This window comes from Chenopodium quinoa, unplaced genomic scaffold, assembly GCF_001683475.1.
Source record: "Chenopodium quinoa cultivar QQ74 unplaced genomic scaffold, ASM168347v1, whole genome shotgun sequence".
Taxonomy (NCBI): Eukaryota; Viridiplantae; Streptophyta; class Magnoliopsida; order Caryophyllales; family Amaranthaceae; genus Chenopodium; species Chenopodium quinoa.
The window spans coordinates 4664496-4690290 of NW_018742461.1; the positions used below are offsets into that span (position 1 = coordinate 4664496).

A 25795-nucleotide genomic window follows, 5' to 3' on the forward strand; every position below is an offset into this window, starting at 1 on the left:
CAGATGAAAATTTCGTCTTCATAATGAACAAGATTGCTTTCTTCTAAATCTAAACTTTCATGTCTTTAAGGAAGTTGAATTCTTACGCTTCCCGCATTTTAAATAATTTTTCACTTAATTTTTTGGATGAAATAAGCAAGCTTCCTGCATTTTTACGCTTTCTGCATTGCGTAGTAAACAAATCTTCTTCAGTCAACAGCGCCGTTAATGCATAAACAAGTTACCTTATGACTTTATGAGTCAAACCAATTGTGTAGTATAAATCTCCATTACCAATATAGTTTTTGTAGTACTACGTATAAATTTTCATTACCTATATAGTTTTGAATGTTATTACTACTCATCACTAGTTCCCTAACTCTAATGATCCGTTTGGTAGGCGGGTAATAAATGATAGTAATGGAAAAGCGTCTATAAATATGTACTTCGTAATATGCATAGGAAGTAACTCCACAATGTCTATGGTTATGATTCTTGGTAACTTTTCACGGACTTAAAAGAGTGTATCTTCTCTCAATCGATTAAAACTCCCTCAGTAGTCCTAATAGTATACCAATCTATCATCAAACTTACTTCACTAAAAATCAAAATTTTTATAAGTAAAATAATTCATAAATATATGATATTTAATGAGGAAATTGAGATAATGTACAATTGCATGATATTTTTTTCTTGAAGAATCAAAATTGCAGCATTTTCTTGACAGTAGGAGACACCTTTATATCATGTTGATGGGCTCCCATAAAATGTAAAAAATTATCTCTGATGAAAGTTAGTAGGAATATGGGAAGAAACAAGTGGTCCAACATTATGAGCTTGTTGATGAAGTTCCCACATTACTGAGTTACTTTCTGAACCAAATCCACCCATACTTTCCTCAACTTGTTGGTTTGTATTTACTGGATTTATATTTGTGTAGTCAGAAATCTGCAAAAACAACACAAGAATCAGATTATTATTATTATTTATTTATTTTTTTTTTATTTTTTTTTTTTTTTTTTGGTGTTAGATTTAGATAGCACTAAAAGATAGTATAAAACATTTTTTTTTTTGGATATATCTAATAAAAGATGAAGCTGTGAATTATACTCTGTATTTATTTGGAAATTCTAATGTCTTATAGTAGTATACCACTTAACACGCAATAATAAAAAGCCTTTATTATATGTACGAGTATTATCTAGTATTGAATTATACCAAGGTCCAAGGCCTCCCACATACAACACATGGACACAATTGTATAATACCTATACGTCCGATATATATGTTCAATAACATGTATCATACATTCATACCTACCTATATCTATGTTCATATCTGTTTTCATGCAATCATACCCTAAGACGGAATCCACTCTGCATCTCAGGCTCACCACTTGTGTTGGGGACCCCTTACCCTTTCCTCCCTTCTCATGGTACAAGTGCAAAGTCATAAGAAATATTAATGATTTGGGTCATATAACAGCTAAACAATGTTGGAAATTTGGAATTATAGTACCAACTTGCAACTAGGAGTCAACAGTCAATAGCTTAACAAAATTCTTTATACTAGCTAAATTCAATTCTAACCTATAATTCTATTGCATGCACAATTTTTGTTGATTAACCTCAAGTATTATGTGCTCATAATTGTAGCTTATAATTGTTGATATTTTATTTTTTAATTTTTGAAAGTTAGTTTTATCTATTAAAAACAAAAAAAAACTAAAATGCAAACCTTACAAAAATTTTGAGAAGCTGAAGAAGAGTCAAGCAAATCTTCTACTCTCCAACCAGGTAAAGTCTCCATTAGGTATTCTGATATACCCTCTTCATTAATTTGATCATAATTATTTGTCGTCGTCGTTGTTGATGATGGAGTTGCGTTGTGTTGGTTAAACATGTCATGATCATAGCTAGAGATTGTAACCGATGATCTAGTTTGTGACATGGAATTCGGCTCGGACGAGGTAGATGAACGAGGAGTAGTAGGGTATGTAGCTGATGAAGCTGAGAGTTTAACCCCAGTGAGAAGAAATCTATTGTGACTTTGTGTGTGTTCATTTGTTTTATGTATTGGTATGTCACATTCTCTGCATAATATTGCCCTGTCTTCTTTGCAAAACAAGAATGCCCTTTTCTCCTGCAAAAAAAAAATAATAAAAAAATAAAAAAAAAACATCATTTCAACGAGCTTTAAGTTGTTAAGGATAAGGTCTCGGTATTGTTCCTTGGAATAATAATCAACTTAATTAAATAAAAGGATAAGAAAATTACTTGGCAAATATCACAAAGAGGAGCATCTTTGAAAGAAGGAAGAAGAAGAGAAAAACGAGCATGTTTGCTAGCAAGCTTGTTGGCATGGTGCACCTTATAATCACACCCTTCACAAAGTGCTGCTTCATCTGCTGTACAAAACACTATGGCCTCTTGTTTCCCACACACATCACATTGAATCTTCATTTTTTCTTTCTCTCTTTTCGATTTTTACAAAAGAAAAATATATTTTTGTGTATCAAAAATCTTAGAAAGTGTAATATTATGAACTAAATAAAGTATGAACTTTCAATTTATTTTTGAGTAAGTAATAAAGGAATATATTGAAAGATACCCAACAAAGAAAAAAGATTTGAGTTAGGCCAATTAAATTTAGGGCTTTATTTCTTTAGTAAGGGGTTTTTTATTGATTTTTTTTTGTAGAAAAAGGGTATGGGCAAGGAAATTTCTAGACAAAGAAAGTGAGATAACAAAACATGGGTTTCCTTTATTTCTTTTTGTTGCTCTTTTTGCTTTGTTTTCCTCTTCCTTTTATATACTAACTAATGTGAGGAGGACAAAATGGAAAAAGACAAGGGGAAAAAGAGCAAGTGGACCAATGGGAAGATTTTGCTATCTATCAAAAATCTAAAAGCCTAAAAGATAGTTATGATCTATACCAGAGTTCTTTGGCATGGTGAAGTTCTTTATATGTTTGTATTTATTGATATGAGTTTCTCATGTATATTTAGAAAGGTTTGGTCTAGTGGTTGATTTGATCGAATGATAGATGTTTCATTAGGTGAGTCGAAAGTATTATATTCGAGTCTCATTGCTAGTGCGTGCTTGAGAGGAATTTATCTTTACTTTGATTCTTAACACTTGTAAAGATCAGACTCACAGTTCATATTAGCTTAGCATAAGTGAATTAATAACTCATAAGCCCTTATGTTTAAAGAATTTATATTTTATAAAGACGGAATTATGTTGCATTTTCATTGAATTAATTGATCCCAATTGGGTAGAGCCCATCTTTTGACATAATTAATTGGAGTGGGGAGATAGGCTAATTAGATAATCAAATGTGCCAGCTCATTTGTTTGCTACCTTTGGATTTGCTGTTGGAATTGAAAAAGCTCAAGTAACTTGATTAGTAAGGTTCTCAAGTGTTTAGCTGAGTTTTGATGAATTGTTTCTTTACAATATACTACAATGGAACATTGGTCATAGTTTTGATGAGTATATAAACCACACACTAGTATTGCTAATAAAATGCTTCATTAATATTAGTTTAGATAATTGAAAACAAATTTGAATTGATCCCAACTCTACCTTTTACAATCTTCTGATATGAGACAATACCTATTCAATTCCTTCCCACAACAAGAGGAGAAACAAGCCGCAACAAGCTTAGTAATACTTCATCCGATCCTAAAATCTTTAGAAAATGAAAAATCTGGTTAACTTTATTTTGAATTACTTCGTATATAGACTTATAAGAGTTATAACCCTAAAACCTTATTAGCTTATCATGTTCGAACTTCTTGTCTCAATTTATTTTATACTTCGTTTGATAGAAAAACAGTATATGTCGAAGAGGGAAGAACATATTTATTAATAAGAGTGGATTATTTATTTTCCAATGAGTGTATGTGATAGTGAGGTTGGTCTTAGAGTTTTTATTTTTTTTTTATTTTTTATTTTTAGAGTCATTAGACGATATGTATAATATATGGAGTTTTCAATAGACAATTAGACATATAGACAGAAAAGCGATATATTGGTCGTAAGCTTGTTAGCTGTAACTTGTTGATTAACAAACGCTATAATTAATAGTATAGCTACATAATACATAATGGACCACTGCACATAAATACATACTGTATTACTCTCTTTTTTATTTGATTTTCATGAACAATTTAAAATTGAAAAAAAAAAAAAAACAAAATAAATTTTGAAATTGGACCCATATATGCTGTATTATCCGTACCATTTTATGGGTATTTTTGTATTATTTGCCTTTCAATTTCTTCTACCATTTTGCTTGTAAAGGTTTAATTATTGCTTCCGTCCATATCCTTGTAAACAGTACACCGCACCTTTATTTATTTGTTTTCGTCTATAGAAAATTGTCTCATTTTCTTGTTAATTAATTAATATAGTACGAGTATCTTATTATTTTTCTTTGATTTATTACATTTACATACGTCATAAATAAAAGAATATTTTTAAAATTATGTTACATGTTTATACGATGACATAAATCATTTTTAGGACGAGGGAGTATGTACGTAATTATTATTGAAGTGGCAATAACGTAGAATTGATAGAACCCTTCTACTTTTGGAATTAATAGCTGCTTACCTAGGTGACTACGTCAAATATATAATCAAAACTTCCCTTTTGTAAGTGACACAACAAGATTGGACTTTCAATCAACCAAATTCTTCATTGAGAGCAAGCATTATCATGTGAAATCCTTATCTTTGAATTTTTTTAGCTTGCCGCTTTCTTGGAACAACAATAATAACTACTCTTACGCATGTTTTTTAATTGTAGGAATTATTGAAAACGAATTGGATTATATGATCGGATGCATGCAGTTTTGGGCGTCCACAAATACAAAGTATTAATGGATTATAATATATAGATGAATGAATGAATGCATGCATCAAGGTTTTACTCATGGTTCGATGTATATTAACATAATCAAAATATGGATGTGTAGAAGCAAGTTCATACTAATGACTTGATGAGCGATTGTGGGTTGTTAGGGGAAAGGACAAACTTTTGCTTTTTGACCACAATCTATAACATAAACAAAGTACATACCATAAACAAAGTACGTAGTACTAACTTTTGCCACAAAGATAAGAAGAAAGTTTTAACAAGTTAATGATAAACCTTGTAACATGGACATGTTGTCACTTACGCCATATGAACTATTGAGTAATGTTCGACTTTAATAAATTCTGTCTATAATAATTCTACCCTTTCTACTCTAATTTAAAACCATAAGGGAGTACTCTGTATTGTATACAACAATTATTTTAGATATTTCATTTATAAAAAGGTTCAATACTTTTAGTACACTTTTTACTTAAATTTATCGAATTTACTTCACGGTTGTCAAAATCATTATCATTGTGACATAATTAAGCTTCACCAAATATTCCAAACAAATCATTTATTAATTGCTTGAACAAATCCCCCTTAAAAGAAAAAAATAAAATTGCTTGTAGTTAAACATGTACCCTTTAAATGGAAACCCATGAAAACATTGGTGAAATTTGCTACACCTAAAAGAGGAAGAAAGTAGATTAATTAATAGTTGGCACTCTAAGACAAACAACACCTTTTTGCATGAATTATTTGACCGAGGAAATCTAGAGGAATCTTTGACCCTTTAAAAAATTTAGATAAATTATTTTAGATATCCAAAAAGGTGAAGAGAAATTGAAGCAATCAAATTCATTGGCTTTTGTTGGACTAATAAATAATAATGCATTATTAATACAACTTATAAAAGTACTCGTATAATATTAGTTTAACAGCTTTGTTCTTGAAATTTCTATTTCTCTGTTTCCATGTGTTAAGAGATGCACTTTTGGCTGTCCTTTAAATGATTGTCGTCGCGTAGCTATTAGCAAACTCCTCATAATTCATAAAGATCATGATAGGATGAGGTTTCAAGATACGTCCTAGATCGGAATTTAATTACAAGTATTCATTTATGCAAAAGGGCCTACCTCTTCGCTTTTGGTCGTTTATGGATGGATACCTAACTTCGTATGATAGTCCCTAGGTAAAATCTTTTGAGTCCAAGTTGGTGCTATTGTATACTCAATACAAACAAACTACACATCAAAAACTTAAAACTCTTAATAAGTTTTCTTTAAGCATTCTTTGATCTGAAATTAGAAGTAAGTGATACCATCAACTAATGATGTGACACGTTCACATAAGGTGTTTAGCACATAATTCAAATATGGTTCAAATGTGTATCACAAAATCTCGAACCTTATATCACCTAAATGTTGGTTGAATATGTGGTTATCTACCCTTTGCGCTTCACACACTTATTTTAGTTTGCATTGTAAATTAGAAATGAATTTACCCTTGACAAGTTGGTCATTAACAACAATCCAAACATTTGAGCTCAACATTATGCTAGTTGCTATTGCTCTAGCATCATATGAGAGATCCAATCCGATAGTTGGTGTTCCAATCTTATTAGCTATAGAGTGAACTTATCAAACCTACACAAAATTTTAAGGTGGAAAGAACAATATCAGGACTGAGATTCTTAACCTTCAACACTAATTATGTCAAATACAACCCTTTACGTCAAATACTTATCTTAAGATCGTTATCATGTAAAAGGCATTAAAGTTTGGTTTTACATGATTTATTAAAACATCAGAACTCAGAGCATAGAAAAGGAAATCGCCCACAAACAGTTCATCTGCGGGCATACATATCTTTATAGTTCATCTTTCCTGCGGGAGTATCTTTTTCTTCTCCAAGCTCCACCAATCACAACACTAATGGTAGTCATGGGCTGCATCAAATCAGGCTATGGCATATGGAGTATAATTTAATACTTTGATGGGCTGAATCGGACTCTGAGAGAAACAGGCAGTTGATATAAGCCAGAGTAAGAAGCCTGTAGGACATTGTGGACTTCCATGATGAAGATGGTCTAGAAAAATGATCATCGACAACGTACCTGTAAGTCTGTAATATAAAGTTTCTGCTGATGACTTAATAAAGTTTGGTACATCAGTACAGGGAGTTATAAAAGTGTAAACCTGAGGAGCATCCAAACCACAGTTAGCACAATATACTCCATTTTTTCCAGACTTGGAATATAACAGCTTTAAGACAGTTTTTTTTAGTTTTACTAGCAAAGACAGCCAAAAAGAAACGGGACCAGGAAAAACCTTAGGAGTTAACAAGCTATAACGGAAAATCCTTATTGTAGTTAGCCCATACAATGATATATTTACGGGACTGAGACTCTGGAAGTAGCAAAAACAGCACATTTTGCGAGAATTATGCATACCTGCAATGAAGATTATTTTGTGAGCTTAAAGAATATTTAGAGAACAATATCAGCACATCTAACAAGCATAGGAAGCACAAACTTAGTCAAGGTTTCTAATCAAGCTTCACGACAAAATTGTACTGGTACTTGTGATAGGGTCTTGTAGCAATGTAGCATATACATCCAAAGAAAAAGAGCAATCTGAAGACTGACCAGTTACAGAGCCCACTTAGTTATGTTTAGTTTGCAGCTACTTCACTCTGATTCTTAATTTCTTCTCAAATACCCATGTGTGATATTCAACTCTCAAATGTTGGTATGACAGTTAGACACTTTACTTTTGGACCAAAATCATGTAAGAATTCATAAGATGGTCGTGTCATAAACTTCTAGCCCCCCTTGTCCAAAAAAAAAAAAAAAAAAAAATTCAAATAAAAAAAAAACCCTTTTAGCCAAACCTGGATAAGACAAAGTATACAATATACACAAAACACATTTCATATCATTAAATGTATCGTTGTAAAATTCATAATGCATGAAATGTTCAAGATAATCTAATCAACTTTGGCGGGTTTGTTTCAACAGCTTATGGTCAACATGTTACTGCTGTAGTAGCTCTACTATGGAGTATTAACATGATCTCTACAGCTATTGATTTCAGTGGACCTTGACATCTTCATTATTCTGACATTCCGTTGGGTACAGTCATAAATAGATGTAACAAAAATAAATATATATACATGTGTACATGTGGACTAGGTAGTAATGATCTCCAACCCAAAACGTTTCTCCCCTTCAATTCCTTCATCACTCATTACCATTGCTCCTATCTTTTTGATGCGTCTTTTCTATAGAGGACCATGGACAGCTCCTGGTCTCCTCAGGCTGTCAGGCAATCAGCACGTATATAAAGCGTAATATCTCTTCACCTTGCCCCTAATTAAGCTAATGATATTATTAGTATTTGTGCCTCCCTAATAAGCCTAGCTCAGCTCCATCTACCAAACCAAGATAAACTTAAAACAGTACTAAATAACCACCCAGGTTGTAATAAGGAAAACAAGATAATAATGTGATTACATGTACATATATTTATCTACAGTTTTATGTATTTGAATGATGAACATATCTTGCATTTTGAAGAGCAAAGACATCCTGATAAGTTTAATTTCCATGACTCAGGATTAGTCTTGAATCCAATTACTTCGTTCCTAGCTATAGATGTGGATTTTCTTTGACCAAAAAAAAAAATATATATATAGATGTGGATTCTTCTGCTATAGTAATGGAAGGGCCATTTTTAAACTAATCATTCAAATATTTCAGCAATGTTACTCTTTTAATTTCTTACTAGCCCTAGAAAGACCAAATGCCTGAAAAAGGTGAGAATTACCCTTTCACACTCAAATGAACCTAGAGAGAGGTATAACCAACAGCATTATTGCTGGGAAAAGAGAAGGGGGGGGGGGGGGGGGAAGAGGAGTGGACTTTAAGGATCTGAAGAATGCAGCTAATAGAGGAATTATAAAGGTGATCAAGCTAGATCATTGAGAACCTGAGATGTGCAAAAGTGTAATTGGTGTAATATTTAACTGATAGGATGAGTTTTCTTATTAAGTAGTTCCATCATTGAATAGCATTCCACTAAGGCAAGCACAATAAGTAAAACTCCTAACTTTGTATTAAATAGTGTCATCAACAAAATTATAAAACAGCGGTGGTGATGTGTACAAGTGGGTAGGGGGTGGGGCAGTTATAAGGCAGCTTCAAACAGCATCAAGCATATAAAGGACAATCTTAACTCAAACTCTCTCATCAGACATCTCCAGTAGCATAAGAGAAATTATATAATGGTACCTGGTTGGGCAAAACAGCAAAGGTCCAAATATTCCATACTGCAACTAGGCAGTACCTTTCCCTTCACATAAATCACAGTCCGTGTATCCAAGGCCTTCACAATATGGGCATTTTGCTCCTCCGTCCACCCAATCCAAAAACTGCTTCATATGTCTGAATATAAGATGCAAAGAAAACATGCAAATAAAGATAAATAATAGATATGAAACTTCAACCAACCTGTTCTTCGACTTGTGAATCTCCCGTTCCATCACACTCTGCAGTGAAAAGGGTTCTAGGGTTTAGCTAGAAAGATTGATAACATGTAAAACTAAGCAAGTTTAACAAAAAAAAAAAAAAAAACTAAGCAAGAGCTTTTCCTGCCAGTCATTTCCTTTGGAAGCTTAAGAATTACTAGCATCATATTTATGTATCTTCACTTATAGCTTCTAGTAGGATTTGTTGGGGATAAGCCAAAGCTCACAAGTATTGGTAGTGGTTAAGTAAATTATAGCACATGTGGAAAGGAAATTCAGCTTATGTCAATGAATAATTCTCAAGTGTTTGGTGGAATAATTGTGCATCATACTTGTGCGCTTTCTAAACTCTCAAACTCTAAGGACCTATTATTATACCAAAAGGTTACCTTTTTGCTAGAGAAATGGAATAATCTACATACCCATGCACAATAGACGACCCTCCCCTCGACAACTGAGGCATTTTGGTGCAGATGTTTGAGCGCTTTTTCCACCACCCAATTTATCATTTCCTTTATTTAGCCTGGAAGGCTCCTCCCACCGATTCTCACCCAGAAGAAATACTCGGTGTTCAGATATACCCACATCAGTTGGCTCTTTCTTTACAACAGTCCGCTCAACTTCTTTGACTTTGATAGGAGCCCCATTTGCGTTGTCCTTTCACCATAAAAACAAATTATTCAAGTAGTTTGCATCGAAATTTAAATCAATACTCAGATACTCAACACTGCACTCAAACACCAAACACAATGTATGTTCACTATAACACTACTAAGCAGGTATTGTGCTTCTTTTTCTTTGTACACAGACAAACAATCAATCTCCCAACAATGTAACACAATTACACATTAATGCTTGATTCCTCAAATATACAGCACGAAAGAAGACACAGCTCACAGCTACAGCACATATTAGAAAGCAAACCATTCCTGTGTCATCCATAGCACTCACTTTTGGGATGTCAGCCTTCACTTGTGTTTTAGGACTCGAACTCTGTTGAGGCGCATATAATTGATCAAGCAGCTCAAGAGTCATAATTCCATCCTCGCGAATGCCAATTGAAGCCTGTAAATTATGTACATCACAACCAATGCAAAATTTAGCATAATAAAACAATGCTGTTATTCAAATATAAGAGCACCAGGTCATCAAATCTTTCTAGATTATAAATTTATAATGGAAATTTACGATTTCGATCAAAAAAGTTGATAAGGTACACAAAAAAACAACATACTTGCCAAGTCTTAACAGCTCTCTCAGTATCAGTAGAGAAATAACTAAACTCCATGTCCTCCTCCCCAGAATAAAACCCTAATTTCATCAATGCATCCTGCCATATTTATACAATTCCATAAATTAATCATATAATAAATAAAATTAACAACTAACAAATCATACTTCAAAATAAAAATGAAGAAATTAAAATCAAAATTAGGTTTTAGAATGAGAAATCAATCAAACCTGCATAGCACGAACTTCTTCACCTTCGCATCCAATTCTCAAACTCGTACTCCAACTCGAACTCAAACTCGATTTCGCCTTCTCTAATGGCTTCGTCTCCTCCTTCATCTCACTTTCCGGCGAATTCAGAGTCGAAACATCAGAAACAGAATCTAAATTCACAGATTCTACCTCAGAATTCGACTCACTACCAGAAAAATCAAGAATCTGATTAGAATTCTTAGCTTCCAAAAGAGCCGCCATTTTAGTCAGAGTAGTGACCTCAAAATCGGCAGAATTCGAACGATTATTACGAAAATCATCCAATTCCGACTGCAAATGTTGGATTTGAAGCGATAATTCAGAAATCTGGCGTAACAAAGATTGTCGTTCGGAGTTCCAGCGAGCTTCTTCGCGAAGCCATCGTTGTTCTTCTCGTAACCATCTCTGTTCTTCTCGAAGCCATCGTTGTTCTTCTGCTTCGTAATCGCTTGGCTTTGATGATGCGCGTAATCTGCGATGATGAAGATGATGATGATGGAGAGGAGAGAGATTGGAGTTTTTGGTGGTAATTTGGAAGGTTCTTTGGATATGGTTATGGAGGTGAGGATGATTGGTAATGGTGTAGAAGTTGCTAGATATTATTACCGCCATTTCGTCTGTTTTTTCGGGTAGTGAATTTCCCTCCGTTTTCTTACTTCACAAGTGTTGAGTTTGTTGATGGTTGGTTGAGTTCCATCTCAGCTAAACAAATTTATCCATGGTGAAATGTTTTTTACATTTTACTCTTCCATTTTCAATTAATTTGCCATACTAGTATAACCATTTGATTTTTATGATAGAGTAGGGTATGGGTTGAGTCGGGTCATTACGAACGTCGTTTAGATTTGATTTGACACAGTATGGTATAAATTTGTTGTGAATTCAGCACAGTATGAGAGGCATGATGGTAATGTAATCATGTTACACGATTAAACTCATAACCAACTCTTTTTTTTTTTTTTTTTTTTCGAGAACATGATAAGTTATCCATGGTAATGCTTATTCACCCGATTTATGTTATTTTCTTCATGAATTATTATCATTATTTAGGGTGATATTGAGGAATAATGTATCTTTATGAAAAAAAACACAACTTATGGATGAAATTCCATAACTATATTCATTAGGATTTTACTTTTCATGCCAAATTACAATTAAATTAATTCTCGTAACTAAAATTATTTTTACCAACTACTAAACAATTATTCACAAAAAGTTCAATTCCGACCAATAACATTTTTCAGAGAATTCCCATATCTCCCCCCCCCCTCCTCCATTTCCAATGACATAAACCCTAACCCGAGTAACTAAGTTGGTTTATCCATGACTAATCCTAGTCTAGTACTCCGTTAGGATTCGTCTTCTTACCCAAAAAAAACACCCAAGTTCCATATGCCTCATAATACAAACTCTACACCACTCAAAAAATTTCTGGTCATTCTCTCCTCTTTTGTTCTCTCTCATTTCATGGCTTCATCCATTGCAGTGACCACCTCACCCTCCTGTTCTTCAACCATCTCTTCTTCGCATTACTCTTCTCATTCCCAGGTCACTATCTCACTTATGAATGTAGCATATTTCTTAACTTACTCTAGCTAAATTCTTGCTTGATTTTTTTTTTTTTTATTTGTTTAATTTTTTTGGGGCGGAAATTTTGTGGGAATTACAGCATGCTTTGAGTCAATCATGGAAGCATGGAACAATCAGGTTTTATAAAATGATAAAGCAACTCCCTTCTCCATTGTTCAATCAAAGGTACTTCCATTTTTTTTTTTTTTTTTTTTTTATATATTTATTTATTCATCACATTTTAGTTCAATTCAATTTATTTACGGAGTATATAATTATGTAATTGGGTGGATTTAGTTAAAAATTAATGTAGAATTTTCTTATTGGAGTCAAGATTCATTTCAATTTTGATTACAATTTTTAAAAATTATTATTTTGATTATCTTATGTTTGACCAATACTGATAATTTGTGTTCAATTAAATGTTTTGGGGTTTATAATTAATTTATGTGCAATAATCTGTATGTTGATACGTTTAGCATTATAATGGTTGAATGGGTGATCATTTTCATGGTAAAAGGCCTTGTTTTGGGTATATTTAAAACAGGAGAAATTTGGTCTGTGCAGTCAGTCAAGGTGGTGCTGAGGAAGCTTTCAAGAAGACTGTTGAAGTCGATAGGCTTATCGATACGTTAAGGGAAGCTAATCCGAAGGAAGTGAGGATTTCTTATGCATAATTTGCTTGCCCTCTTTGTGGATTACAATCTTCTTAGTATTACTGTGTTAGGTTGCTATTTGTAGTAATTCTGCTATGTTTAAGATATACTTTTTGCATGATATTTTAGTTCTGGAGTCCTAGTTTATGCTGGAACTGAAGCAAATTCATGTCGGAGCCAAAATCCTATGCTCGTGTGCGGAGTGCCTCATAGAGATATAGCCACTCATAGGACTTGGGATGTTGATAAATTAGCTGACTATGTTATGGTTTGATTATCTGGCAATACACTGAAGAATCATGAATTTTGTAACATTTATAATCGAGTAGGAGTAGTATCGTTGGCTGGGACTAGGGAGGTACATGTATGTAGCGTTTCCATTAGGTAGGTGAGGTTGCTTGCATATGAGTTTAGTGGATAAGCCATTTTTTTTTATAAAGGTTCTTTCACTTCTTTGGCGCAAGTGTACTTGAGAAATCATTGCTCTAACAAAAATGTTATGCACACTCAGGGTACATAGTTTTATTAGCCAATTTGCCTTAAGTGATTGTTTGAACTCCACCACTTCAAGAGTTGTGTCTCTGTTGACAGTTTCTCATTAGCTGATATTGGTTCTATTTGTAACAGCTACCACAGCTCGTTGCTGAAAATGTTCTGGCTTTCAATGAGGGTTTCTGGATTCGGCTTGCTGCCAGAACTGATACCTGCAAATCAGAAGATGATAAAGCATGGTTTCTTCATTATTGTCATTATTTTTCCGTGGAATACTAAGTTGTGGAATCTTATCTTCATGCAAAATAACCTTGCTTTGTTTGCATGCAGAAAGATTATGAAGAATTGGCATCAACGCTAATGAGTACAGTAGACCGTCTTGTTCACAAAACCAATGTACTGTCTTGTATTAATTGGGATACCCTTCTATTCAATCCAGTCACATTGTTCAGTGCTTGATCTTATACAATATTCTTTTGTGAAGGAAAAAATTGAGTCAGCTACTGATGTTTTAAAATCAATCCTCAAACATGTGGTGGATGAAGATCAAGAGCTTACCTGGCCACCAAGAGACCCCGAAGCTCTCAGTCTGATGGAACAGGCATGTTCAATCATCTTCTTTTATACTGATTATTTTTTGTTATTTTGACACTGTGCTTATTGATATATTGTGTCCATTGCATTTATTTCGAAATTTAGTTGCTTTATCATATTAAGTGTAGTATCTACAGTATATTTTTTTAACAGATTCATCTAGCTATTGAGATTGTAAGTAAATTGAAAATATCTTGTTTCTTGACAATTTTAAGGGTTTAAATTTTTTTTAGTTTTTATTGTAATTTCATCGTGCATGCAATTCAGAAGAGGTTAATTTGAGATTATTCAGCTTCTTTGTATGTGTTCACCAGGAGTTAAATCAAAGAGAACAAGAAGGATATTTAGATGAAGGATTCCTTTCAGAAGTCAATGCACAACTGCGGCAAGTGAGTAATCCTTTCATTATGTGATATCTTTAGATTTTCTTGTATATGGTGGTAAAGAACTGGGCCTTGGAATATGGCTAAATCAATCTTAACCAACAACTTCATCATGGTCATTGAGGCCAGCTTATCACATGAAGTGGTGTGACCTTTGAAACTCAATAAGATGTATCAAAAAGTGACAAACTGAAATATTCATGTATAATAAGAGAACCGTTTAGTCCTCTGTGGTTTGAGGTTTCAAACTTTCAAATAGGCTGATGTTTATATTCTGCCAATATCATGGGAAAGCTCAGGAAGCTGTAGTCTGTAGTCTTTCATCTTTTCTTGCAGTCAAAAGAAGATGGGGACAAGCCAGGACTTGTGGCTATGCTGCAAAAAGTTTTACAGCTTTATGCCTCCAGAAATCTTTCAAAACGTAGTTATGCTAAAAAAGGTATGTACCTCACCTACACTTCTGATCTGTTGTTATTAGCTATTTGGAAAAACCATTTTTTTTTATTTTTATTTATTTATTTTTTATTTTTTTTATTGATGAAGAATAACCTTCCAAATACTAGGCGTCAATTAATTTGTTTTATATACATATATATCAACGGAAGTCAGACTCTTATATGGAAGTATGGAACCTATCTTCAGTGAAAGTTTAGGTTGACTCAGAACTTAGTGTTACTAATACCCGACGAAGATGCTAACAAAAACAAATTTCTTGTTTCAGTAGCTTAGATTTGGAAAATCTAATCTTGTATGAAGAGTTGCTTGAGAAGTTAGAAGTAACCTTAACTTAAAAGGATTGCTTAATTATCTTCTTCGAGTGTTACTTAAGTATTAAATTCAGCTTCCCAATACTTTGTATATTGATCCTGTATCCCTGTCTTAGGACCACTGGAGGAGGCAGTAAGCGAAAATTTATGCTTATTTGTTATAATAACGAGTAATTGGAATCTTTACGTGTTGCTGTACAGGTAATGAAATCTTGAAGGCGGAGCAATTCCTTGAGACTATTATTAAAGGTAACTTCTCTTTTATCAATGTTGGTTCCTAATTAGTTTTTGCACAACTTTTCTCTTTTTGCATTGAATTATCTCCGTTTCCACGCGGAGGAGATTTGCAATATCTTATGTCCCTTTCTTCCATTAATCTTTCTTGGAAGACATGGAAAATTTTCTGATTACTGGCCTACTGGGTGCATAATCTCCCTTCTTAACTTCGCTTTTACCACTCGCAATCCTATTTCCTGAAATTACATTCTTCACCCCATCAGAGTTCATCTAGATTTTTTGTGGTGAACCACATTGCTTGATAAGAAGTTCATCTTTAGCTTGACCTGTGCATTTAGTTGAAGCCAGGTAGCATGGGATGTATATTATAGTTCTCTACTGCTTGCACTTGGCTTTCAGCAATCCGTAAACACTTTTGTACTTGTGCAGCTCCTGAAAGTGAATGGAACACGCTGCTGCTTAATGGTTTAACAATTGCAAAAGGAGATATTTCACCAGAGGAATTTTATGCAGTACTTAATAAACGAAGAGAACGAGTTTTGATTCGAACAGTAAGTAAAAACCACTTACTATCTCCTTTTCCCCTTTTCGCTGTCATATATTTTTGTGATAGTAGATATATGCAGTATATGCAAAAACTTCATTTATTTACAGTAGTTCCTCATCATGACCAGTACTATTAGATGTATCAGTCATTTTTCCTATGTTCAGGAAGGAGGATCTTACCAGCAGCGTGTTCTTACTGAGTACCTTAAAGGCATACAGTCAAGAGCCGAGGAAATTGTTCAGGCCTTACAAGGAAACCAACAATGAGGTCTTGAAGATCATTTGAGACTGTTGAAGTAATTACCGGCTTACTGCAGGACATTGCATAAAATGAAGAGTTTTCAGAATGCCACGCTTACGAATTCTGCAAGCTTCAGCCTTTCTCCAATATAGTACTCCTTATTACAGAAATAATCTTTTGATGAGAAACCACCTTGACTCTTGAGAATTCAGGAACAACTCCTTAACATAAAGTTTGATGCAAAAACTTCCCCTTTCCATTCATAGATACTAGATTCCCCATTTTTGGTTGTCGTTGCTTTCTTTGGAAGTTCTTCGATTAGATTTTCATGATCTTCCCCTCAGAGTCACTCCTAGTTGACACGAAAATGCTTGAATACGTTACATGTATCCATAATATCAAAATTTTGCTTCCGAGATTAGGCGAAAAGGTCTGAACCCTGAGATAGTTTAGATGTTCTGGTTTGGGTAAAGATCATGTTTCATGTCATTTGGTAGGCTTCTTTATATATTCCCTGTACGTCCGAAATTAGTACGGAGTATGTGGTATTATAGATGAAGTACCTAAAAGGCTAAAAGGCAGTTAAGTACAAAGTATATGCACAACATTTTGTACTAAAAAAACATTATTGATTGGATGCACGCATTATCGATTCATTTGACCATTTAAGCATGACAATGAAAATTTTTGATAGTAAATGTAATTGTTCATTTGTATGAACTAGGTAAGTCTTGACCACATAATCTTGAGATTTTTAGAGAAGCCTAAGACATCGGTAAATGTTTTATTCGTAGCTTGAGTTTGAGGTCGAAATTAAATCTATAATATGTCCATCTGTTATTAAAACAAATTACATAAACCATCTACCGTAGTGTGCATTTTCTCAATGAGCATGGATTAGCATAACACAATCTAACATTGAAAAAATTGCTTGAGGACATATCAAAGATTAATATTGTCTTAATATAGACTTAATGACTAAACAAAGCTAATCCTCTTTAGTGTTGGTGTTTAAATCTAGCTTTCCATCTAGATTCTATTCTCACCATTTTCACCCCTCCCCTCTCTCTAAACCTAATTGCCTTAAATACATCCTCCTCAAATAAGCTTCAATAATTAACAGAATTTAATATTGGCAATCTAGTCAAAAGTCTGTAACATGTACACCATATATGCCATTTAAACATTAGAAAGATAATACCAAAAGATACAGACTATATAATGAATTGAAACGCAAGTTACTTTACAAACATTGCAAGTGCATAACAAATGTTATAGTACTATGAAAAGGATATTCTTTCTTACGTCCAGTTTCACTAGCTCGATCACGAAGATGACTAAGCCTCACTACCTCAGCTTCCAGCCACTGAGAAGTTATGGCAAAAGTATTAATTGTTGAGCCTTGTGAATATATAATACAGATAAGCAAATAATAAACTTTTATATTTCAACTCCACAAGAGTTGAACAACACCTCACTGAACAGGTGTTGATGAACAAACTAAATAACAAGGACCACCACACAGGTTCAAACAATAGCCACTCCATCTTTACAAATCCTTACCTTGTCAACAACAATATAGTAAATAAACCATATATAATACCAAACAACAATAAAGTAAATAAAGCTCCACAGTAAGTCAACAGTATTGTTTAGCCTTAGGGTTGCTTTTAAAGACAAAAAATATACTTAGAAAGATTATTGTTTTTTTACTAATCTATCTATAAGTTTTATTGAATACAAAATTAACAACTTTGAAAAACGACCTATAATAGAGTAACAACTACCCCGAACAATAGTACAACACCTAAAAGATACTATGACAGTTTGAAGCTACTATAAGAGGCGCTTTTGGCAAAATAGGACCTAAGGCAGCGAAGAAGCAAGCAACAAAGCTTCAGGAAACACAACATAACCCACATAAAGCAAAATACTCAAATTCAATAGAGAGGAAGGTGCTTAGTTACTCACATCAGTCACTCTGACTTCCTGCAGTTCCCTCGCCTTTTCCAGAATATCACCCTGAAAGAAAATAATTCATCTTTGTAGCATACGAAGTCCAAGCATTTTAATCCTCTTGTTGAGCCAAATAGCCTTACCACTGTCATCCTGCTGATAAGTCCACATTTTATACTCTGGCGCAATCTCTTGCATTCATCCTAACATCAAAACAAGATAAAGTTTACACTCTCTCTTAGAAGGAAAAGGGAATGTTACAGACACTGCTGCATGTAAAAAAGCACAAAATTGGCCACTATCTAAGGCAACAAGCAGTGCATAAAACTGCTGCCATGGTAAAATCTCTACATGACATATATTACACAGTCCCACCTATAACTGCATGCCTCAACAAAAATCAGAGTGTCCTACTTCCTTAGTTTCTCAATTCGTGCATCACTTTGCCTTTCACATATGCCGACATACAATTATGACCATTAATAATTTTGATTATTTTAAAGATATGTATCGGGATGTGTCAACAAATGTGAGGACATGTGGAGGGTTGACAAAAGATTTCCCTATCACAATTGGATTGCATCAAGGGTCTGCATTAAACACTTTTCTTTTTGCAACGAATCTAGATGAAGTTACTAGAACAATTCAAGATGAGGTTCCATGGTGTATGTTATTTGCGGATGATATCGTTTTGGCGGATGATATCGTTTTGGTGGATGAAACTAAAGATGGGGTTAATGCCATGTTGGAGCAATGGAGGCAAAGGTTGGAATTTAGAGGGTTTAAGCTAAGTTGGAGTATGACTGAATATTTGTTATGTCGCTTTGGTACTCAAAGGGGGACAAGTGATGAAGTGGTAAGTTTGGATGGAAAGGAATTGACCATGAGTAAATGTTTTAAGTATCATGGGTCGATCATCCAGAAATATGGTGACATTGATCAAGACGTGGCCTAAAGGATTAAGTCGAGGTGCCATAAATGGAAAGCGACCACGGGAGTGTTATGTGACCAAAGCATTCTCTTACAATTGAAGGGAAATTCTACAGGACTGCCATAAGACCAGTACAGAATGTTGGGCTTCTAAGAAGAAGCACATTAAAAAGATGGAGGTTACGGAGATGCGCATGTTAAAGTTGATGTGTGGGAACACTTTAAGAGATGGAATAAAAAATGAGGTTATTCGCAAGAAAATAGGTGTGGCAGACATTGCCGATGAACCAAGGAAAAATCGTCCATGGTCTCCTTCTCTTTCCAACCAAGTCATTTTATGTCTCCCTCTCCCTCGTTTAACCCCTTCAGGAAGAAATCTTGAATACAACAGAACATATATCCACATCATTATTATTCCACTTTTGACCCATGCGGCCATGCTCAAATCACTAGTGTTGAGCAGCCATATATATGAAATACTTTTATTTAGACTTTATATTTAACATTTGAATTGTTTTATTGATATGTTTTCACTTCTAATTTTAGGCGCTTTTAGGAATTTGGTCACTTCAAAAATTAAAACTTTATGTTATACGAAGTGGAGTAAATTATAGTGTAGTCCTTGTAGAAGTTTGAAATAAATTTAGTGGTGGTGGTGCAACATTATTGTGCTCATGCTAATTTATGACTTTGAGTGCCCACTAAGGGCGGCATGCCCCACGTGTCATTCTTCAATTATGTATGATGTGATTTATCTACTTAGATTTTTTATTTTCATATTTATTTAAATTTGTAAGTTAGTCATTAAATGAGATATTTGTCCTATAACAATCAAGGCACTAGTGATTAGGGGATTTTCCCCCGTCCAATTAGTGTACGCCATGTGGACCAATCAGGACCTGTCAAGTGTCCCCTATTGGGACCTATTAGGGTCTGCCACGTGGCACACAACCATTTGTCCACCATGGACCAATCAAGCCACGCCAAGTGGCCTGCTGTTTGCCACCTAGGAAAATGGCCACCTAGGCCCATCTTCCGGGAAAAGCCCAATCAGCTCTAGGTTGACCTAAACCTAGAGTTGGTCATGCTTCCCAAGGTTATAAATACTCTAATTAATCCTCATTAAAGAAGGTTAAGCAATTAATTACTCTCACCTAGAGAAGTCTAAACAAATTGACCACTCCTCCCTTGAGGAACCAGATCCCCACCTTTAATTTTTCGTACTTCTTACTCCACATACAAGTACTAACTTAATCATCGGAGGCGGAGCTCCCACCACCCGGAGTCTCCGTTGTTTTGCAGGTACAAGCGCAAGGATACCAGTCCCGAAATTGTAACTCTCCCGCAGGACATCAGAAAACCCCGAAACATTTTGGCGCAGTCTGTGGGGAGAGTACTTTCGAGATGGCATCACAGTCTGTACCGACTCAAAGTGACAAGCGTCCCATGGACGATCCCTTGGTTCAGACGGACCAGGACACTGACAATGACTTTGAAGTCGAGCTGAGACACATACGGCCTCTGATGGGACTTTAAGAGCTCGATGCACCCGTCCCACCGAAAGGAGGGAACGAGAGGACTGCCAAGCTCAATCCAATAAACCAGCAGGCCCACCGCCTGAGCATCACCAGGCGGCCAAGGGATCTGCCCCCATCACTAGAAGCGAACTCATGACCTTCATGAATAGCTTCAAAGGGGAGATCCAGAAGCTTATGAACAAGAGGACGACTTTTCCACCAAAGGAACAGTCGGCCAGAAGATCCTCCTAATCTGGGAGGAAGAAGCCTGTAAAGGATCGGGAGGCAACTCCTTACCCTAAGCCTAGGGAGTGGGAGCCACCAGTGATCGATCTAACTGAGTATCACTTCCCCTCTCCAGGGAAGAGAAAGCCCATCCGTCATGTTCAGTCGGACGGGTCGAAGAAAACATATTCTGATGCTTAAATGTTGCTAGAGCAGAAGAAGATTGACCGACTATCAGAGTCGGCCTCAACGTCTGATTTTCAAGATAGTTTACACAATACCTCCTTGAGGTATTTGAACTCAAATTATGAGAGCCAGACAGGCGGTACTTCCCACCGGTGCAGCTCTCAGAAAAACCAGGCGGCACCGTATGTGCAACCCCATCCATACGTACCGCAACCCCAATATTTCATGCAGCCTACTCCCTTTAGAGGACAGGCGGCAAGGAATGTCCAGTCGTTGGACTGACAACTTAGGTTGCTTAGACTTGGAGAATAGCCGTTTGCCTTCTCCAAAGAGATAATTGAGGTCGCCCAGCCGGCCAAAGTAAAAAATGTGTTGGTAGGAGCCTATAATGGCACTACAAACCCAGAGGATCATTTGATGGCGTTCACCAACCTTATGTACCTTCAAGGGTTGGATGATACCACATGGTGTAAGTGCTTCCCAGCCACATTAAAGGGCATTGGCCTACTTGTTTACCTCCAATTTTGCAATGAACATTCCTGCTAAGAAGACGACCCTTGACTTGGGGACAATACAGCAGGGAGAGAAGGAGGGACTTCGTTCCTACATCAGGTGGTTTAACCTGATGAGGATTCAGATAGAAGGGCTGCCGGATGAGGTGGCCTATACTGATTTTTTCAGAGGACTTAAGGATGGGTTGACCTTCAAATTTGACCTTGTTAGAAAAAGGGTGACCACCCTCCAAGAGGCCATGATGGAGGCGGATCCTATATTCAGGCCACCGACCTCTGTAATACTGGGAAGCAGTCGGATAGCAAGAGGCCCGACAAAAGAGAAAGCCGACAAAAGCAGTCGGCCAATAAAGAAGAGAAAAAGAGAAAATAAATATGGGCGGCCGACTCCTCTGAACAGCTGTCCTAGAAAAAGAAGAAAGAATATAAACCATACTCTCCCAAGTATGAGTTCAACAAGGATAGCCACGCTATCCTCAATGAAATCAAGGGCCGGATCTCGATTGAGAAGCCGACCGCCATGAAAGGTTCGGTTAGCAACCGAAACCAAAGCAAATTCTGTCATTTTCATGAAGACATTGGTCATGAAACCAATGAGTCTATAAGCCTCAAGCGCTTTCTGGACCGCCTGGCAGAAAAAGGCGATCTTGACTCCTATGTCAAGAAGTCCAAGGGGAATGCTCCTCCCAAACAGAAACAAGCGGCCAAGAAGAAGCACCGGCCGGCTGACAGTTCTGACACTGACAACACCGTCGTCTATACTATAGCAGGCGGCTTCGCAGGAGGCGGCCCCACTATCAGGGGCAACAAAGACAACATCAGGCGGTTAGATGTTAATTCCATCAACCAAGGACGGACCTCCAAGAGTTCATTCCCAGAAATTGTCATCACATAGGAAGACTTGGGAGGCGTTAGGGGGCCGCATGACGACCCTATTGTTATTGAATGTAAAGTGGCCAACCAGAGAGTTGGCCGGATCCTCATAGACACCGACAGTTCTTCTGATCTAATCAGCAACAAGTGCTTGGCAAAGCTCAAGTATAAACCTGACAGCATACATCCGGTGTCTCACCCTTTAGTAGGGTTTGGAGGAAGTGTCGTACACCCGATGGGACGGGTGGATTTACCCATCCGTCTAGGTGAAAAAGGGAAGGGCCGTCACATGGTGGTTCGGTTCTTAGTTGTTGAAGAGCTCTCGGCCTATAACATGATCTTAGGACGACCCACCCTGAACAATTCCAAAGTTGTCATCATCCCATCTCTCATGTTGCTCAAATTCGAGAAGGATGATGGAACAGTTGGCTCCCTAAGGGGAGACCAGAAAATGGCACGAGAGTGTTACCTCTCGGATATTAAACCCACTGTGGCGACTGCTGGCCCAAGTGGAGAGAAAACTGACCTTGAACAAATCAAGGAGGATGCGCCTGTCCAAGCAGCAGACGGCAAGAAAAGAAAGGCCACCCAACTGGGGACCGAAAGAAAAGAAAGGAGATAACAATCACTTGCAGAGGAGCGGTCAGAAGAATTCCTTCCTCAGCCAGCTGGTGAACATGTGGATGTCGTCCTAGACGACTCAAGCCCCGACCGAATAGTTAAGGTTGGGACGACTGCTCTTGCGGCACTTGGTGATAATTTTCACCAACTCTTGAAGGAATTCAAGGATATTTTTGCATTTGAAGTACATGAGATGCCAGGTATAAGTCCAGACTTGGCAGTATATAAGTTAGCTGTGGATCCGAAAAAGAAGTCGGTCAGGCAAAAGAAACGGAACCATGGTGAAGAAAGAAGACAGGTGGCTGCCGCCGAGGTTAAAAAGCTACTTGATGCAGGGTTCATTTGGCAATGTTATTTCTCTGACTGGGTCGCCAATGTTGTCTTAGTAAAAAAGCCGAATGGTACCTGGCGCATGTGTGTGGACTACACAGACTTGAACAAGGCGTGCCCCAAAGATAGTTATCCATTGCCCAAGATCGACAGTTTAGTCGACTCTACAGCCGGCCACGCCTTAATGAGTTTCATGGACGCCTACTCTGGTTTCCATCAGATTCCACTTTGGAAGAAGGACCAAGAGAAGACGGCCTTTGTCACAGATCAAGGCCTCTATTGTTACACGGTCATGCCGTTTGGTTTGAAGAACGCCCCGGCCACCTTCCAGAGAATGATAAACACGGTCTTCTTTGACCAAATTGGGAGGAATGTGGAGGCATACATAGAAGATATGATTGTGAAGTCTAAACTCAAGACGGACCATCTGGCCGACCTCCGAGAAACATTCACCACTCTCAGGCGGCACCAAGTCATGCTCAATCCCAAGAAGTGTGTTTTTGGAGTTGAGTTTGGGAAGTTTCTTGGATTTCTTATTAATCAAAGGGGCATAGAGGCGAACCTCGAGAAGGTGCAGGCAGTCATAGACATGCAGTCGCCCCGCACCGTCCGAGAAGTTCAGAAGTTAACAGGTAGTCTGGCGGCCCTGGGAAGATTTCTCAGCCGGTCAGGGGACAAGTGCCTTTACTTTTTTCAGGCAATAAAGAAGAAAGCTAGGTTTGAATGGGGGCCGGATGCTGAAGCGGCCTTCCAAAAGCTGAAAGAACATTTGCACTCTTTACCAAGTCTGGTCAGCCCTTTGCCCAAAGAAGTGCTCTATATGTATCTAGTAGTGTCTGACCATGCTCTAAGTGCCATCCTCCTTGCTGAGAGGGACGACTGTCAGCTCCCGGTCTATTTTGTTAGTCACGTGTTGAAGAATACCGAGTTGAGGTACCCCCTAGTGGAAAAATTTGGCCTTGCCCTCTTCATGGAAGTTAGGAAATTGAAGCCTTACTTCTTGGCACATTCGGTCGTGATATACACAGATCAGTCAATCAAGCGGCCACTAACAGCCATGGAGTCGTCAAGCCGAATGATCAAATGGGCAATAGAAATTCAGATCCTTGAAATTACGTTCGAGCTAAGGAAAGCCGTGAAGGGACAAGCATTCGCTGACTTTATAGTAGAGATGACTCGGCCCTCTGATTCTCAAATTCCAGACCAAGTCTGGAAGGTTTATGTGGACGGGAGCTCCACTGCGAATGGATGTGGTGCAGGCATCATATGTCAGTCGGCAGAAGGCGACAGGTACGAGTATGCTCTACGTTTTAATTTCCAAGCCTCAAACAACAAGGCGGAATATGAAGCTTTATTGGCCGGTATCCGCATGTGCAAGGCGGCTGGGGGAAGAAAAATAGACACCTGCTCTGACTCATAGTTGATAGTAAGCCAGTACAACGGTGAATACGAGGCAACCCATCCGGCCATGATTAAATATTTGCAGGCGGTACGTCAAGCAGCCGGGTCACTTGAAGAGTTTTATCTAACTCAAGTACCCAGCTCCGAGAACAACCAGGCGGATGCCCTCTCAAAGCTGGCATCTTCAGCCTCCTGTGACACACCAAGGACCGTCTTTTGGGAGGTTATGGAAAGGAGAAGCATTGAAAAAGAGCCTATTGGAATTCTGGATAGAAGTTCAACCTGGATGGACCTAATCAGGGCATATTTATCAGACGGCACCTTGCCGAGTGATCCATCCCAGGCGGCCGTATTGAAAAGACGAGCGTTCAACTTCGAAATGTGCAAGGGAGAACTCTTCAAGAAAGGGTATTGACAGGATTAAGTCGTATCACCTAATCAAAAATAATTCCTAAGTCCTCTAAATAAAGTAGATAGGGAAGTAGGGTCGAATCCACAGGGAAACAATGTTCTTTTACTCCTAATTAATTAATGTAAACTAAATTATCAAGTAATCAATTTGTATTTATATGAATTAAACTAATAAAAAAAATAAGCAAATAGATCAAAGGAATAATCAATAATAAAAAGCTCTAGGGTATAGGTTCACCAATAAATAATACTCCAGGGTAAAACATACGATCAATTATCAATGCATAAATTTACCAGATTATAAAGGGTTGTCGCTACGTATTATAATCACATAATTAATCTACTGGTGTTTGGGGGTTTTTTATGTGTCCTACGGGAGAGTTACAATTTCCTAGAATGCTCCTTCCTTCGCCTGTACTTGCACAAATAACGGAATACTCCGGCTGGGGCTGGGGTGTTCCGCCTCCGAAGATTAAGTTAGTCTCTTTCTAA

General features: G+C 36.8%; 3 protein-coding genes across 6 annotated transcripts; 1 reads left to right on the plus strand and 2 right to left on the minus strand.

Moving 5' to 3' along the window:
* Positions 1-263: 263 nt before the first annotated feature.
* Positions 264-3153, minus strand: LOC110718894 (B-box zinc finger protein 20-like). The gene is made up of 3 exons (XM_021897829.1): positions 2256-3153; positions 1717-2121; positions 264-927 (listed from the first exon to the last, which is right to left on the minus strand). The coding sequence occupies exons 1-3, from the start codon at positions 2439-2441 to the stop codon at positions 757-759; spliced, it is 762 nt and encodes a 253-aa protein (XP_021753521.1). The 5' UTR covers positions 2442-3153; the 3' UTR covers positions 264-756.
* A 3358-nt stretch (positions 3154-6511) lies between these two features.
* LOC110718895 lies at positions 6512-11567 on the minus strand. 4 transcript variants are annotated; one of them, XM_021897834.1, is made up of 9 exons: positions 10836-11567; positions 10609-10704; positions 10326-10439; positions 9797-10031; positions 9358-9395; positions 9139-9278; positions 7178-7299; positions 6964-7045; positions 6512-6859 (listed from the first exon to the last, which is right to left on the minus strand). In XM_021897834.1, exons 1-6 carry the CDS (start codon positions 11466-11468, stop codon positions 9183-9185), a joined length of 1212 nt encoding a protein of 403 aa, XP_021753526.1. In that variant the 5' UTR covers positions 11469-11567; the 3' UTR covers positions 6512-6859; positions 6964-7045; positions 7178-7299; positions 9139-9182. The 4 variants fall into 4 exon arrangements, with proteins under 4 accessions (XP_021753526.1, XP_021753522.1, XP_021753523.1 ...); XM_021897830.1 differs by having other exon boundaries at positions 9139-9281; XM_021897831.1 differs by lacking the exon at positions 7178-7299 and having other exon boundaries at positions 9139-9281.
* A 130-nt stretch (positions 11568-11697) lies between these two features.
* On the plus strand, positions 11698-17010 carry LOC110718896. The gene is made up of 11 exons (XM_021897835.1): positions 11698-12404; positions 12526-12611; positions 12973-13081; positions 13709-13807; positions 13904-13969; positions 14058-14174; positions 14482-14556; positions 14887-14989; positions 15519-15566; positions 15984-16105; positions 16266-17010. Exons 1-11 carry the CDS (start codon positions 12249-12251, stop codon positions 16365-16367), a joined length of 1083 nt encoding a protein of 360 aa, XP_021753527.1. The 5' UTR covers positions 11698-12248; the 3' UTR covers positions 16368-17010.
* Positions 17011-25795: the final 8785 nt, after the last annotated feature.

Bases quoted from the DNA above. Each gene is read 5' to 3' on its own strand.
- LOC110718896 (XM_021897835.1), top strand. From the start codon at position 12,249: ATGCCTCATAATACAAACTCTACACCACTCAAAAAATTTCTGGTCATT. The intron at 12,405-12,525 runs GTCACTATCTCA...TGGGAATTACAG, and splicing joins ATTACTCTTCTCATTCCCAG to CATGCTTTGAGTCAATCATG. The intron at 13,082-13,708 runs GTGAGGATTTCT...TATTTGTAACAG, and splicing joins GGGAAGCTAATCCGAAGGAA to CTACCACAGCTCGTTGCTGA.
- LOC110718895 (XM_021897833.1), bottom strand. From the start codon at position 11,468: ATGGCGGTAATAATATCTAGCAACTTCTACACCATTACCAATCATCCT. The intron at 10,440-10,608 runs GTATGTTGTTTT...CATAATTTACAG, and splicing joins GAGCTGTTAAGACTTGGCAA to GCTTCAATTGGCATTCGCGA. The intron at 10,032-10,325 runs GTGAGTGCTATG...TTATGGTGAAAG, and splicing joins TGAAGGCTGACATCCCAAAA to GACAACGCAAATGGGGCTCC.
- LOC110718894 (XM_021897829.1), bottom strand. From the start codon at position 2,441: ATGAAGATTCAATGTGATGTGTGTGGGAAACAAGAGGCCATAGTGTTT. The intron at 2,122-2,255 runs GTAATTTTCTTA...TTTTTTTTGCAG, and splicing joins CTCTTTGTGATATTTGCCAA to GAGAAAAGGGCATTCTTGTT. The intron at 928-1,716 runs GTTTGCATTTTA...TTGTTTTTGCAG, and splicing joins CTTCTCAAAATTTTTGTAAG to ATTTCTGACTACACAAATAT.